A 14,651-nucleotide genomic window follows, 5' to 3' on the forward strand; every position below is an offset into this window, starting at 1 on the left:
CATGGTTATTGGCCCCACTGACTACAAACATCTGCCCCCAGCCACCCCAGAAAAGGCACATCTGGAAGATGCGCCTATTCTGGCACTTGGCCACTCTCTTCCCACTCCCGTGTAGTGGTGGGATATGGGGTAATGAAGGGTTAATGTCACCTTGCTATTGTAAGGTGACATTAAGCCAGATTAATAATGGAGAGGCGTCAATTATGACACCTATCCATCATTAATCCAATTGTATGAAAGGGTTAAAAAAACACATATTATTAAAAAGTATTTTAATGAAATAAACACACAGGTTGTTTTAATATTTTATTGCTCTCTCAATCCACCTGAAGACCCTCGCTCTGAAAAATAATAAACCAACAGAGGCGCCCTCTGCTGGATGTTCTCATGAAATGGAGCCTTGGAAAAGTTCCCACGCTCGAGTTCATATGAGGACATCCAGCAGAGGGCGCATCAGCGCAACTCAAGGTAAGTACAGATCACCCTGCTTTCCATTCAGTACCCGGGGTTTACAGGCACGAGTGAGTGCTTTAGCACAGCTCCTGGCTGTAAAATGATTTAACCCCTTCAGATGGATTTACTTCGTGGGACGTGACAGATCATCTGAAGGTATGTATATTGTTGGTTTATTTTTTTTCAGAGCGAGGGTCTTCAGGTGGATTGAGAGAGCAATAAAATATTAAAACAACCTGTGTGTTTATTTCATTAAAATACTTTTTCATAATCTGTGTGTGTTTTTTTAACCCTTTCATACAATTGGATTAATAATGGATAGGTGTCGTAATTGACGCCTCTCCATTATTAATCTGGCTTAATGTCACCTTACAATAGCAAGGTGACATTAACCCTTCATTACCCCATATCCCACCGCTACACGGGAATGGGAAGAGAGTGGCCAAGTGCCAGAATAGGTGCATCTTCCAGATGTGCCTTTTCTGGGGTGGCTGGGGGCACACTATCTAGAAAACGCAGGTCAGTACTTCTCTATATCATGTCCACCACTAGGTATAACGTTACTTAATTTTGTACCCAATTTTGTACCTATTTTTGAGCTTTGCTGGTCCGACTGGACCTTGTTTCCACGCTCTGTAATAGAACTTTATGTTAGCGACAGCACCCCTGATAGACCTTGCAGAGGTTCTCTATTTGACAGCAATATCTCATAAAGATACTTTTCAGATGGGATCCTTACTTTATATTGTTTTCTGTAAATAATGTTATGTTCATCTGGTTTTGTCTTTATGTAAAGCACCTCATATGTATATAACACTAATTGTTATTTGTGTTTGATTACAGTTTGAGAAAGACCCGAGGCAGGGTCGAAACGTTACTACTCCGTTTATACTCCCTGCTGTGTGTGTGTATATATATATATATATATATATATATATATATATATATATATAAATTTTTGTCTCAACACATGTGAATAAATACATCACATTTCTGCAAAGATATACCATAAGAGTGCGGCTGATTTTTCTATATTGGACTTGTTGTTGGGTTTTTCCCAAGTACAGCCAGCACCAACTTAAGATAGCTGAGCGCGCTCCTTTTTTCTTAATATCATCTGATACAATCATTGCTAATTGTCTTCCTTACTCTTCTATAGGATGATGTCAGCGGAGGAGGAATTTCGGTAAGTATATCATAATTGGGATCATTGATTCTCCTAGACTCTCCCTGTAATAATCCACCGCAGAGATGTTCGCTATCAGTCTGCACTGGTTATATGAAGGCTCAATAGGATCATCTGTCTTCCTACTATTTTGGTGAATGTGTATGAGTAATATTATTCATTCTTTTTTCTTGTCTTTTTCTTTAGTAAATGGATTGAATCAGTGAAGGCGTGGAAGATAAAATACAAGTATGTATCTTACTACATCTCTCCACATCCATCTATTAGTAGTATGTGTAGAATAAGGGGAGGACTCCATAGTGATGGTATCATGACATTACTGCTCTCTATCACGGGCATTTACAATGTTTCCATATGAAGGATAAAATTGCTTTCAATAATAAAGAATTTAGGCCACGTTGAATTCTTCTTACTGCTCCTCATCCCTTTTCTTCATAGGATAACAATGAGGTTATGAGTAAATTATGGTCAGGCCGGAGTCACACTAGAGAGGACTACGGAGGAGTGCTAAGTGAGAAAAAATCGCATGGCACTCGGACCAGTGTTACTCTATGGGGCAGCTCCGAATCGAATTTTGTAGTATATGTGGTTAAATGCCCCTGCGGTTTAGTTTACGTAGGTGAAATGACACAACACATCCGTGACCGCATATCGAGCCATAAATCCACTATTAGATGCAAAAAGACATGGTTACCCATACCGGATCACTTCATAACAGCCAAACACTCCATTTCACAACTAAGATTCCAAGGTGTGGAACAGGTCGAAAGACCCAGGAGGGGCGGCAATCAGGTCAAGCTACTTAAGAGAGAGGGAGGCCTACTGGATACACACACTACAGACCCTCGCACCAAAGGGCCTCAACAGGGAATTGGATCTAGTGACTTAGGACCTCTGGTTGAACTACTGAGTCAGTCATATTTTGCTATAATATTGTTTCCGTGCAACATGTTGTCTCTATATGTATAATTGTACATGAGTTATAACTTATCTTAAGATCTCCTTCGTAAGAGGACCAGAGTATGGTGGAACCATGCCTATTTTGAAAAGTATTTACAAGGGAAACTAATCCCTCGTGGTCTCAGGATACATGTGTTTCCCTCCTTCCCTATCCCTGATGGTAACTTCAAAGAGAGATGGGAGGAATTGTCTAACACATGTTCACTGGATTATATGACACTCTTAAAGGAGATGGACTCACAGACATTGAGCAACATAGAAACTGAAATTGAGTCTATTCAATTGTTTCTTCCAAAAGAGATGTCTTCTGAAGCACTCAAAAAGTTGAATGACACTATTGATGCTGATTTGCAAAAATGGGCAACTGAGATACAGAATAACAAGGCGAGGAAATTTAAGCGAGATGTGCGTGACAAACAAACAGCTAATGTTTATAGATGGCGTAGCCAGGGTGATCGCTCCCGTTCCCGCTACAGGAACATCTCTAGTTCCAGATCTAGATCTCGGTCAATAACATCCAACATTTCCCGGGAAGCTCAATCTATTCAGATGTCTGAAGACCTGGTGGGATCCACAGTGTCCCAGAATAGAATTACAACTAGACAAACATCTAAGAACAAAGGCTCAGCCGGTAAACGACCAGGGACAAGCACCCAGGGGGGCCTTCAGGTATTGAACGTAAGGTCACAAAAGGAGCAATACATGGAATATGGGCACAGAAATCAGTGACCCCTATGTGCCATTTGCCCCTTTGGTCCTTCAGGCTGACCTGTTCCAGTTTATTGCTCATGTAGCACCCAAAGGGCACAGAAGGGCATTAATAAAGAATGATAAATGGTAAGTGGACACTAAGAGGCACTGATTTTTGTGTCAGTTTGCCATTTATTGCCCCTTTAATTATGCCATTTATTTCTATTCAGTGCCTGAATGTCCCCATTTAATCACCTGAAGCTCACGATGACTGACTTGGGCTTTGTACTTGTGCAGCCTCTTTGGCCAGAGAAGTAGAAGGCCCCTGTAGTGCTCTGTCGTACACCCGCTCTCCTAGTGCCTGCGGCGTGATGTCATCAATGCGCTAGGATGTATCGCTATTAACTACATAACAGACAGCGTTCTTAGGCTTAAAAGCGCCCCCTACTGGAGCTGTGCAGTACTGTGCGCTGTCCTGTAAAATTCTGAATTTGTCAGAAATATCTTACACCTGTTCATGAATGATGTATTTATCCGCACTATGGTGGGCTCACACAATGTGATCACAGGGTATGTTTCTGTCCTAAATGCAAGTTTTCCTCTGGATTTGGAACAACATAGCAGTAAATGCACCATTGTTGCATTGTATGAACCCACTGTAACACTCCCTATAAAGGAGCGATTACAATAATGTTCATTTATGAGATTTATTTATTACTGCATGTAATCAATGTTATGTGCTCAGCAGTGAGGAAGAGGAGCAAGAGGTGGGCAGGGATTGCTCCAAATAAGAGAGGAAGACCAAAGCAAAGACACCATCAGACTAAACAGCTCTGGCAAAAATTAGGAGACCACCACATCAAATCCCTGTCATGGCCGCCCAATCTCCAGACCTGAACCCCACTGAAAACCTCTGGAATATAATCAGGAGGATGATGGATATTCACAAGCCACCAAACAAAGAACTGCTGACATTATTGTACCAGGAGTGGCATAAGGTCACCCAGGAGCAGCGTGACAGACTGGTGGAAAGCTGCCAAGACGCAGGAAAGCTGTGATTAAAATGCATGGTTATTCCACAAAATATTGATTCCTGAACTCTTCCTGCGTTAAAACATTAGTATTGTTGTTTGTAAATGATTATGAACTTGTTTTCTTTGCATTATTTGAGGTCTGAAAGCACTGGGGTTTTTTTTTTTTTAGTTTTGACCAATTCTCCTTTTCAGGAAAAAAATACAAAATTGATTCCTTGAAAATTTGGAGACATGTTGTCAGAAGTTTATAGAATAAAAGAGCAATTTACATTTTACTGAAACTTATATCTATAAAGAGGAAAATCAGACAAACTGAACATTTTGCAGTGGTCTGTTCATTTTTGCCAGAGCTGTAAGTACAGAGATATGGAGTATAGAGATATCACAGGTTGTATATGATTGTAGATATTAATTAGTATCTGATTTGTTATCACTGAGTATAGCCTGAGGAGGATAGAAAACATTGCAGTACATACTGATTTAGGGGTCTCCTACTCCAGGATTATAGGGGGCACAATTTTCTGAGCTCTTGATCTTGTCTGAGCAGTGCTGCCGCTCCATTGTGGCCATGGCGCACTGAAAACAGTTTTGCCAATGGCCAGTATGACTGGCAAAGATGAAGGTAGAGGCGCTGGTGGGTGGCGCAGAGGAGGGAGACATACAGTGTAATTGTATTTGACCTGTGAGAAAATAAAACAAATGTCTCCTAGAGCCGACCCGCTGATACCACTACTGATCCCGCATCTCCAGTCCGGCACGCTCTCGGGTTACTACAAGGCCATTTACAACACTCACTCCCCAGCTATGACGCCCTTCCTGAGCGGCCTTCACCTGAGCCGGAGGTTCCCTCCTCTTCTCCCTACATCTTCGCACCTCCTCCGTGTGCCCTCCCAAACATCTAAGTGCGCACAGCGCCTACTACCCTGTGTCTCCTCCACTAGCTGGGCATAGGTCTGCTACTAAACCAGTGCACTCGTGCCATGATTTATATTATTGCTTTATTTGGTCATATATTCTCCATTTTGTTTTTTGCACATTGTTATCCTTTTGCTACATATATTGAGATCTTTCCCTTTTTGTTCACATTCTACCATCTTGACTCTGAGAATATTATTCTTTCAGTGCGGTTAATGAGCTTCTTATTTTCTCTACTTTCCTAGATTTCCTTCTCTGTGAGAGTCCCGCACCCTCTACATTCCCCTTTACACTGCTATCTACCATCCCCACAACCCTAACTTCTCCTGCCGTATTGGGGTCCTTCATTCCTTAGCCAGATTCGCCAACACATTTATTCTTCCTTTCTTCCCTTTTTTTCTGTCGCGATTAACGTTATACATATCAAGGTTGGCCCTCAACCTTTCGTTTTGGCCCACTGTGTACTTGAGTTTGACATCCCTGGACACAACATGGCTGTATATACTGAACATAATGATAACTAAGTCCAAAAACATAAGACCAGTGAGACCAGAAACCCTCCAGTCGTTTGTTCTGAGGTTTTCACATGCAGATGTAAAGGTTCTTACCTAGATGGTATAGAAGTGAAATTTATGGAGTCCGTTGTTGGATATCTGTTTTTTTTTTTATCTATTAACTCTCTATAACTGTGCCCCTGACTCTACAGATTATATTTTCTGATATTTTCTCTGTTTCTAATAAAAACTTCATTTTTATTATAGATATGAAACAAAGACCACAGTGGCAGACACAGAGCCGATCCCGTAACTAATAAGATCAATCATGGCTGCATTTAGACTAACGAGACTTTGGACTTTTGAACGATGACGTGAAAAGTGACATAAGGGCAGGCCATTACACAGGACAATAACGCTGCTGTATAAATCCTCATAGACTGATCAGAATGATAATGTGAACTGTCTGTGTCTCAATTTGTTTGTTTGGATTTTTCTTCAGATGCAAACGTAAATGGTGGATGCCGAAATGCTTTGCTAGAACATCCAGAAGCAAAGTCATAAACATGTAGGTATTTTAACACTTTCCACAAATGGACATGCCCTGATTTCCTAAATGCTGTTTTCTAGATGCAAAATTATACAATGACTCGTCCTGGTAGTTACACAGGTGTCACGGTTCACACCCGTGCTGCCAACAATGTGTCACGGATCCCAACAACATGTCAGGGATCCCGGGTAGGATACCTTTATCTTCCCCACTACTCACACCAATTTGTCACAAACCGGGGTGGTTTGGTTGCCCCTGGTTCCTTCTGAAGGGGATTTATCTATATCCCAGTTCCGGTTTGGAACTTGCAGCTCTCTGGCGTCCCCCTTACCCTCAGGTCAGATTAGGTCCTGCACCTAGGGTAATTAGTCACCAGAAAGGCTGCCTGCTATGTACTGACTATTGGGCATCCTGCAGCGAGGGCATTATAACTACTCCCACAAAGGCGGGAACAATAATTATCAATGCCGCCGTCGCTACAAAGATTCCCAATCGCACAGAACAAAGTATGCTGCCACCAGCTTCGATTCCACAAGGGTTAACTGGTCTGGAGCCAACCCAAATCAGTAGCGTAATTCACTTCAGAGGAAGTGACAGTTCATTTATAGAGCAGAGAGAGACAAGCTAGTAAATTATATATTTTACTCCATAAAAAGGTAGGCAGTGTTTACAAAGTATAAAAGATATTATAAAGAAGACAAAATCATGTGTACATTACAAATAAAATAGGGTTAACATTGAAAAGAGAACACTTACATAGCATTCAGAACATTTCAGCTTGTGACTGGCCGTGTGCTATGGAGGATAAAGGGCTTCCATATATCCAGATGCATGAACACAGCTTTGCCGAGCTGTTGTTAGCTCGCTTCCTGGACCAACTCTTCCCTCAATTCAGCAGGGGTAAAGATATGCCCTCTTGTCGTGACATCACTGAGTGGGCTGAGTAATGACATGCACTCTTTTTCCACCTATTTACAGTTTTTGAGCCCCCAGACAAAGATATTCCTTGGGCAAGGGGAGGGGGCAACGAGGGGCTTTACAGGATTAGTTGTCTGCAGTTTAAAAGCCATACACTGCTCACACATTGGTATCAAGTTGGATAGTATCAGCCATAGGGCTTTGTTTGTTGTATGAGCGAATGCAGAGGGGGAGAAAGGTGGGTCAAAACTGCAATGTGTGTCTGTGACATGGTAATTTCTAGAACTATCTTACATTATGACATTTTTACATTATCGTGACAACAGGTAAAAGATCAGTCCCGTTACAAGTGCATGTGAATTTGATATTCATACAATGAGCTATTAATGTATGAATTATTATTAATAATAATGTTAATTGTAACATTATTTAAAAATATAATATTAATTAGTAATGACATCTATCTAAATCGTGTGGTGACGTATATGAGACAGGTAATGCATTATGTTTGTCGGTGTCCCTATGAGACAAGGATTTGTTGTTGATTATTACATTACAAGGTATTTATTTGTGATAATTTCTTCTATTTCTCCAACAGCAAAAAAGAGCATAATAAAAAACAGAGAAGCATACCAAAGTAAGGAAACTCTTCCCCCATTATTGTATGTGACATGTTGTTACACTAAGGCTCATTATATCAGGGGCAGATACACTTTGTGTCTTCCCTTTATGTCTTTATATTATATGGTATATTTTTAATGGAAGAAACCAATATATTTAAATGTCTATAAGTCCCATTATGAGAGAAAATAATTTCCCTTTTTAGTTCATATCTTCCAAACTCTCTAACCTTCCCGTCCTTTCGTCTCCATTCTAAACACTAGGCTCCTCAGAGTATTTCTCTGCTGCTTTAAGAACACAGCAGCAGAGTAAAGAAAATCACGTAAGTATAATTTTTTTTATTGAAAGATTTTAAGATTAACAAACTCTACATCAGTGTCTTCTTAAGTATTGATTATCATATAAAGAGTCAGTAGGTGACAAATTAGTTAAATTCTTATGCATAGAAAATAAGGTAGGAGGACACCTAACTATTTTACATTCAAAGATAGATTATTTTTACAGAAGCAAGGCACTGCCATGGGCACGGCATGGCGCCATCGTATGCAAATCTCTTTCTCAGCCTATAGGAGGAGATTTTCCACAGTAGTCCCCAGGCCACTTCCCACATGCAGTGCTAGTACAGATACATTGATGACCTGTTAAAAATTGAAAAAATAAATAAAAATTGAAAAAAAGTTTAAATTACCCTCCATTCAAACCCATTCAAAATAAAACAATAACAAAATTAAAAATACACATATTTGGTATTGCCACTTTCAGAAATGCCCGATCTATCAAAATATAAATATAATTAACTTGAATGGTAATCGGCATATTGAGAAAAATAATCGAAACTCCAGAGTTACTTTTTTTTTGGTCGCCTCAATATTGCAATAAAATGCAATAACAGGCGATCAAAAGATTGTATCTACACCAAAATGGAATCAATAAAAACATCAGCTTAACGTGCAAACAATAAGCCATCACCCAGCCCCAGAGCATGAAAAATGGAGACATTACACGTCTCGGAAAGTGGCGCTTTTTTTTTTGCAAACTTTGCATTTTTCTTTTGACCACTTAAATAAAACAGAACCTATACATGTTTGGTATCTGTGAACTCGTAATGACCTGGAGAATCATAACGGCAGGTCAGTTTTAGCGTTTAGTGACCATGGTAAAGAAAAAAAAAAAAACGAAATTTGTGGAATTTTGCCTTTTAGCAGTTTCACTGCACTTTGATTTTTTTTTTCCTGTTTTCAATATACGATATGGTAAAACCAATGGTGAAGTTCAAAAGTCCAACTTGTCCTGCAAAAAAACAAGCCTTCACGCGGCCATATTGACAGAAAAACATTAAAAAGTTATAGCTCTGGGAAGACGGGGAGGAAAAAACGGAAACTCAAAAACAGAAAATCCTACGGTCGTTAAGAGCTTTTTGTTTTAGTGCAAAAAACTTGCACATTTTGCAAAATGTCGCAAAGTTTGGCAAAAATGTTCTGCTTTATATAAAATCAATCTTGGTGGAGGCTGCTGTACATTTCCACAAACATTTTAGTGACTTTTCAAAAAGTTTAAAATTAAAAAAAAAAATCGCATGAAAACATCTGTAAAGTCTAAACCCTGCCCACAAATGCTTAAAACAAAACAGACGCACACAAAACAGGGAGTTTAGGAAAGGTACAAATGAAAAGATGATTATGGTGCAAATGGAAAGCTGGCAAAATCTGCCCCAATCAATGGTGAATCGGCCCCTTCATCTCTAATGAGTAAGTCTGTTCTCCGCTGACATCTGCTTATGATCGGTCTGTCTCTGCCATCTCTAATCCATATTTTAATTACAGAAGTTCAAGAAAGAAGCATGAAATACAAAGAATCTGTGCCTGCGCTAACGCTGTAATGTAACTGATCCGTATGTGCACGATGCCCAGCGACCTTACAGAGGCCTGTAGTATGCCAGCATGCAAGGATGTGTGACAGAGTGGTGAGCGCAGTGCTCGTGCCAGGAGTCCGGTGATGCTATCGGTACATGTGAAACACATTCCCTAGTGGTGTGCAGCTTACCTCTGGCAGCGGTGAGCACAGTGCATGTGCCAGGAGTCTGGTGATGCTGCTATCTGGAGAAGTGGAGAGCACGGTTTGTGGGCTGAGCCTCCGATGGTGCTGCAGGATTACTGCAGAGGGTAGAACGGCAGGAGACCTGGGGAGCGTCCTACCGTGGTGTCAGGTTCCCTCCGTGACCTCCGTAAGCCAATGCAGTAGACTGGCGGTGTGCTTCGGCCAAAAAGCGCAGCCGACCAGTGGCGAGGTTGGAGGTGGTCATGGTCTGGGTGAGGTCACCAGAATTGGGGGACGGGTGAATGAGAGGGCCAGTAAACCAACACGTTTCAAAGGACTCAGTCCTTCTTCGTCAGTGCTGCTGACCCCACCTTAAACCCGGCCATATATATATATATAGATGTGCGCCCCCCACTATGTCCCACTGATACCTATAGTTGAAATGCTCATCTAGTTAAATGAGGACAGGTGACCAATCTGCATATTCAATTATCTACTTTTCATACCCTGATTCCCCGAAAATAAGACCTAGCTGTGGTTTTGCAGAACTGCTAAATATAAGGCCTCCTTCGAAAGTAAGACCTAGCAAAGTTGTTTTTTGATAGCATGCCTGCTAGAACACCAGAGCATACAGCTGTGATTCTTTTTCGCCCGCTGCCGTTGTTCCCTACCTTCACTGTCTGATGCAGGACATGAAGACCGGCCGCCAACCCCGATGTTCCGTTCTGCGGCCATCACTTGTAAAGGTGCAGGCAAGGCATCAAGAGGCCCGTCGCCTGCCGCCTTCCCCGTTGTCAACTGTCAGTCTGTCGTTAACCCGTTTCCTGCTGCCATACCGTACTGTAATCTCCAGGGCCGGACTGAGCATCGGGCACTTCTGGCAAATGCCAGAAGGGTTGATGCCTCTAGTGGGCCACTGGATCTGTTCCTACTTCCGGGGCACACCACGTAACTACGAGGTCCCCCTTCTGCAATGATGCCACATGGATGTTCCCCTGTACTGTGAATGGAGAGTGGCCATCCCATTCCCATGCAGACAGGCAGCACCGGCAGCCTCCACCCACAGAGCATGAGCACACCCTCAGGGAACCACGCACAGACAGCTCAGAGTGATGACGTGTGAGGGTGCTGCGGTCAAACGACCACGAGGGATTATCACAATGGAAAAATATCCCAGTTCTGAAATTTTTCAATGTGTACAAATGTCCGTTTTAGGTTATTGCACCTTCACCCCATAAAACAGAAGAAAAATAATGTAACTTCTGATAACCTGGATGAAAATCCATATAAAAAGCCACCAAAGACGAGCAAAAATGTGTAACCTGCTGTGTTTTGTGTTTACAGCTCCACCATCTACTAAAAAACAACAAAGATTCCAGGTACAGTAAAAATCCTATTTATTACATTCACCGTAAATTACTGTGATCCTCACCCCCCAACATGTTCCAGGAGGATCTATGAATGGAAACATTTGCAAAGAACTTTTTCTTAATTTTGTTTTTCCATTCCGTGCCTAGTTTCATCTGAAATTTGACCTTAAGGCCGGCCTCACACTCAGCGTATCAAAATACGGTCCGTATTTTACGGCCGTAATACGCAGAAAAGTCCCCAAAATAGTGATCCGTATGTCATCCGTAGGCAGGGTGTGTCAGCGTATTTTGCGCATGGCATCCTCCGTATGTAATCCGTATGGCATCCGTACTGCGATATTTTCTCGCAGGCTTGCAAAACCGACATCTAATGGATTTATGTGCTCAAATGTTCGTTAAAACATATATACAGTATATATATATACACTCACCGGCCACTTTATTAGGTACACCATGCTAGTAACGGGTTGGACCCCCTTTTGCCTTCAGAACTGCCTCAATTCTTCGTGGCATAGATTCAACAAGGTGCTGGAAGCATTCCTCAGAGATTTTGGTCCATATTGACATGATGGCATCACACAGTTGCCGCAGATTTGTCGGCTGCACATCCCAAAGATGCTCCATACAAGGCAGGATGGATCCATGCTTTCATGTTGTTTACGCCAAATTCTGACCCTACCATCCGAATGTCGCAGTAGAAATCGAGACTCATCAGACCAAGCAACGTTTTTCCAATCTTCTACTGTCCAATTTCGATGAGCTTGTACAAATTGTAGCCTCAGTTTCCTGTTCTTAGCTGAAAGGAGTGGTACCCGGTGTGGTCTTCTGCTGCTGTAGCCCATCTGCCTCAAAGTTCGACGCACTGTGCGTTCAGAGATGCTCTTAGGCCTACCTTGGTTGTAACGGGTGGCGATTTGAGTCACTGTTGCCTTTCTATCAGCTCAAACCAGTCTGCCCATTCTCCTCTGACCTCTGGCATCAACAAGGCATTTCCGCCCACAGAACTGCCGCTCACTGGATTTTTTTTCTTTTTCGGACCATTCTCTGTAAACCCTAGAGATGGTTGTGCGTGAAAATCCCAGTAGATCAGCAGTTTCTGAAATACTCAGACCAGCCCTTCTGGCACCAACAACCATGCCACGTTCAAAGGCACTCAAATCACCTTTCTTCCCCATACTGATGCTCGGTTTGAACTGCAGGAGATTGTCTTGACCATGTCTACATGCCTAAATGCACTGAGTTGCCGCCATGTGATTGGCTGATTAGAAATTAAGTGTTAACAAGAAGTTGGACAGGTGTACCTAATAAAGTGGCCAGTGAGTGTGTATATATATATATATATATATATATATATATATATATATATATATATATATATATGTCATTGAGACACACATATATATATATATATATATATATATATACTGTATTTAAATTTAATTCAGCGCAATATATGTGAAAAGCCGGTAATTCAATTGCCGGCTTTTCATTTCTCCTTCACAAACCCGACATGATATGAGACATGATTACATACAGTAAACCATCTCATATCTTTTTTTTTTTTTGCATATTCCACACTAGTAATGTTAGTAGTGTGTATGTGCAAAATTTGGCAGCTGTAGCTGCTAAAATTAAGGGTTAAATGGCGGAAAAAATTGCCGTGGGCTCCCGCGCAATTTTCTCCGGTAGAGTGGTAAAGCCAGTGACTGAGGGCAGATATTAATAGCCTAGAGAGGGTCCATGGTTATTGGCCCCCCTGGCTACAAACATCAGACCCCAGCCACCCCAGAAAAGGCACATCTGGAAGATGCGCCTATTCTGGCACTTGGCCACTCTCTTCCCACTCCCGTGTAGTGGTGGGATATGGGGTAATGAAGGGTTAATGTCACCTTGCTATTGTAAGGTGATATTAAGCCAGATTAATAATGGAGAGGCGTCAATTATGACACCTATCCATTATTAATCCATATATTATTAAAAAGTATTTTAATGAAATAAACACACAGGTTGTTTTAATATTTTATTGCTCTCTCAATCCACCTGAAGACCCTCGCTCTGAAAAATAATAAACCAACAGAGGCGCCATCTGCTGGATGTCCTCATGAAATGGAGCCTTGGAAAAGTTCCCACGCTCGAGTTCATATGAGGACATCCAGCAGAGGGCGCATCAGCGCAACTCAAGGTAAGTACAGATCATCCTGCTTTCCATTCAGTACCCGGGGTTTACAGGCACGAGCGAGTACTTTAGCACAGCTCCTGGCTGTAAAATGATTTAACCCCTTCAGATGGATTTACTTTGTGGGACGTGACAGATCATCTGAAGGTATGTATATTGTTGGTTTATTATTTTTCAGAGCGAGGGTCTTCAGGTGGATTGAGAGAGCAATAAAATATTAAAACAACCTGTGTGTTTATTTCATTAAAATACTTTCATAATGTGTGTGTTTTTTTAACCCTTTCATACAATTGGATTAATAATGGATAGGTGTCGTAATTGACGCCTCTCCATTATTAATCTGGCTTAATGTCACCTTACAATAGCAAGGTGACATTAACCCTTCATTACCCCATATCCCACCGCTACACGGGAATGGGAAGAGAGTGGCCAAGTGCCAGAATAGGCGCATCTTCCAGATGTGCCTTTTCTGGGGTGGCTGGGGGCACACTATCTAGAAAACGCAGGTCAGTACTTCTCTATATCATGTCCACCACTAGGTATAACGTTACTTAATTTTGTACCCAATTTTGTACCTATTTTTTGAGCTTTGCTGGTCCGACTGGACCTTGTTCCCACTCTCTATAATAGAACTTTATGTTAGCGACAGCACCCCTGATAGACCTTGCAGAGGTTCTCTATTTGACAGCGATATCTCATAAAGATACTTTTCAGATGGGATCCTTACTTTATATTGTTTTTTGTAAATTATGTTATGTTCATCTGGTTTTGTTTTTATGTAAAGCACCTCATATGTATATAACACTAATTGGTATTTGTGTTTGATTACAGTTTGAGAAAGACCCGAGGCAGGGTCGAAACGTTACTACTCCGTTTATTCTCCCTGCTGTGTGTGTGTATATATATATATAAATTTTTGTCTCAACACATGTGAATAAATACATCACATTTCTGCAAAGATATACCATAAGAGTGCGGCTGATTTTTCTATATTGGACTTGTTGTTGGGTTTTTCCCAAGTACAGCCAGCACCAACTTAAGATAGCTGAGCGCGCTCCTTTTTTCTTAATATCATCTGATACAATCATTGCTAATTGTCTTCCTTACTCTTCTATAGGATGATGTCAGCGGAGGAGGAATTTCGGTAAGTATATCATAATTGGGATCATTGATTCTCCTAGACTCTCCCTGTAATAATCCACCGCAGAGATGTTCGCTATCAGTCTGCACTGGTTATATGAAGGCTC

The 14,651-nt window shown here is 41.4% G+C and overlaps 1 protein-coding gene and 1 long non-coding RNA gene across 3 annotated transcripts in view; one reads left to right on the forward strand and one right to left on the reverse strand.

The window, feature by feature from the left end:
- LOC143781409 (uncharacterized) overlaps positions 1 to 14,651 on the reverse strand; it is a 443,129-nt gene that overhangs the window by 131,082 nt on the left and 297,396 nt on the right. The window lies entirely within an intron of this gene.
- LOC143781406 (uncharacterized) overlaps positions 1 to 14,651 on the forward strand; it is a 120,999-nt gene that overhangs the window by 48,488 nt on the left and 57,860 nt on the right. Inside the window, exon 1 of one of the 2 annotated variants that reach the window (XM_077268005.1) lies at positions 13,691 to 14,548. The exons of the other annotated variant lie outside the window; for it this stretch is intronic. Coding sequence (XP_077124120.1) covers positions 14,523 to 14,548 — 26 coding nt within the window. The 5' untranslated portion in view covers positions 13,691 to 14,522. Of the gene's footprint in view, positions 1 to 13,690; positions 14,549 to 14,651 lie in introns of those variants that run through there. 2 annotated transcript variants of the gene reach the window in all.

Source organism: Ranitomeya variabilis, chromosome 6 (assembly GCF_051348905.1).
Source record: "Ranitomeya variabilis isolate aRanVar5 chromosome 6, aRanVar5.hap1, whole genome shotgun sequence".
NCBI lineage: Eukaryota > Metazoa > Chordata > Amphibia > Anura > Dendrobatidae > Ranitomeya > Ranitomeya variabilis.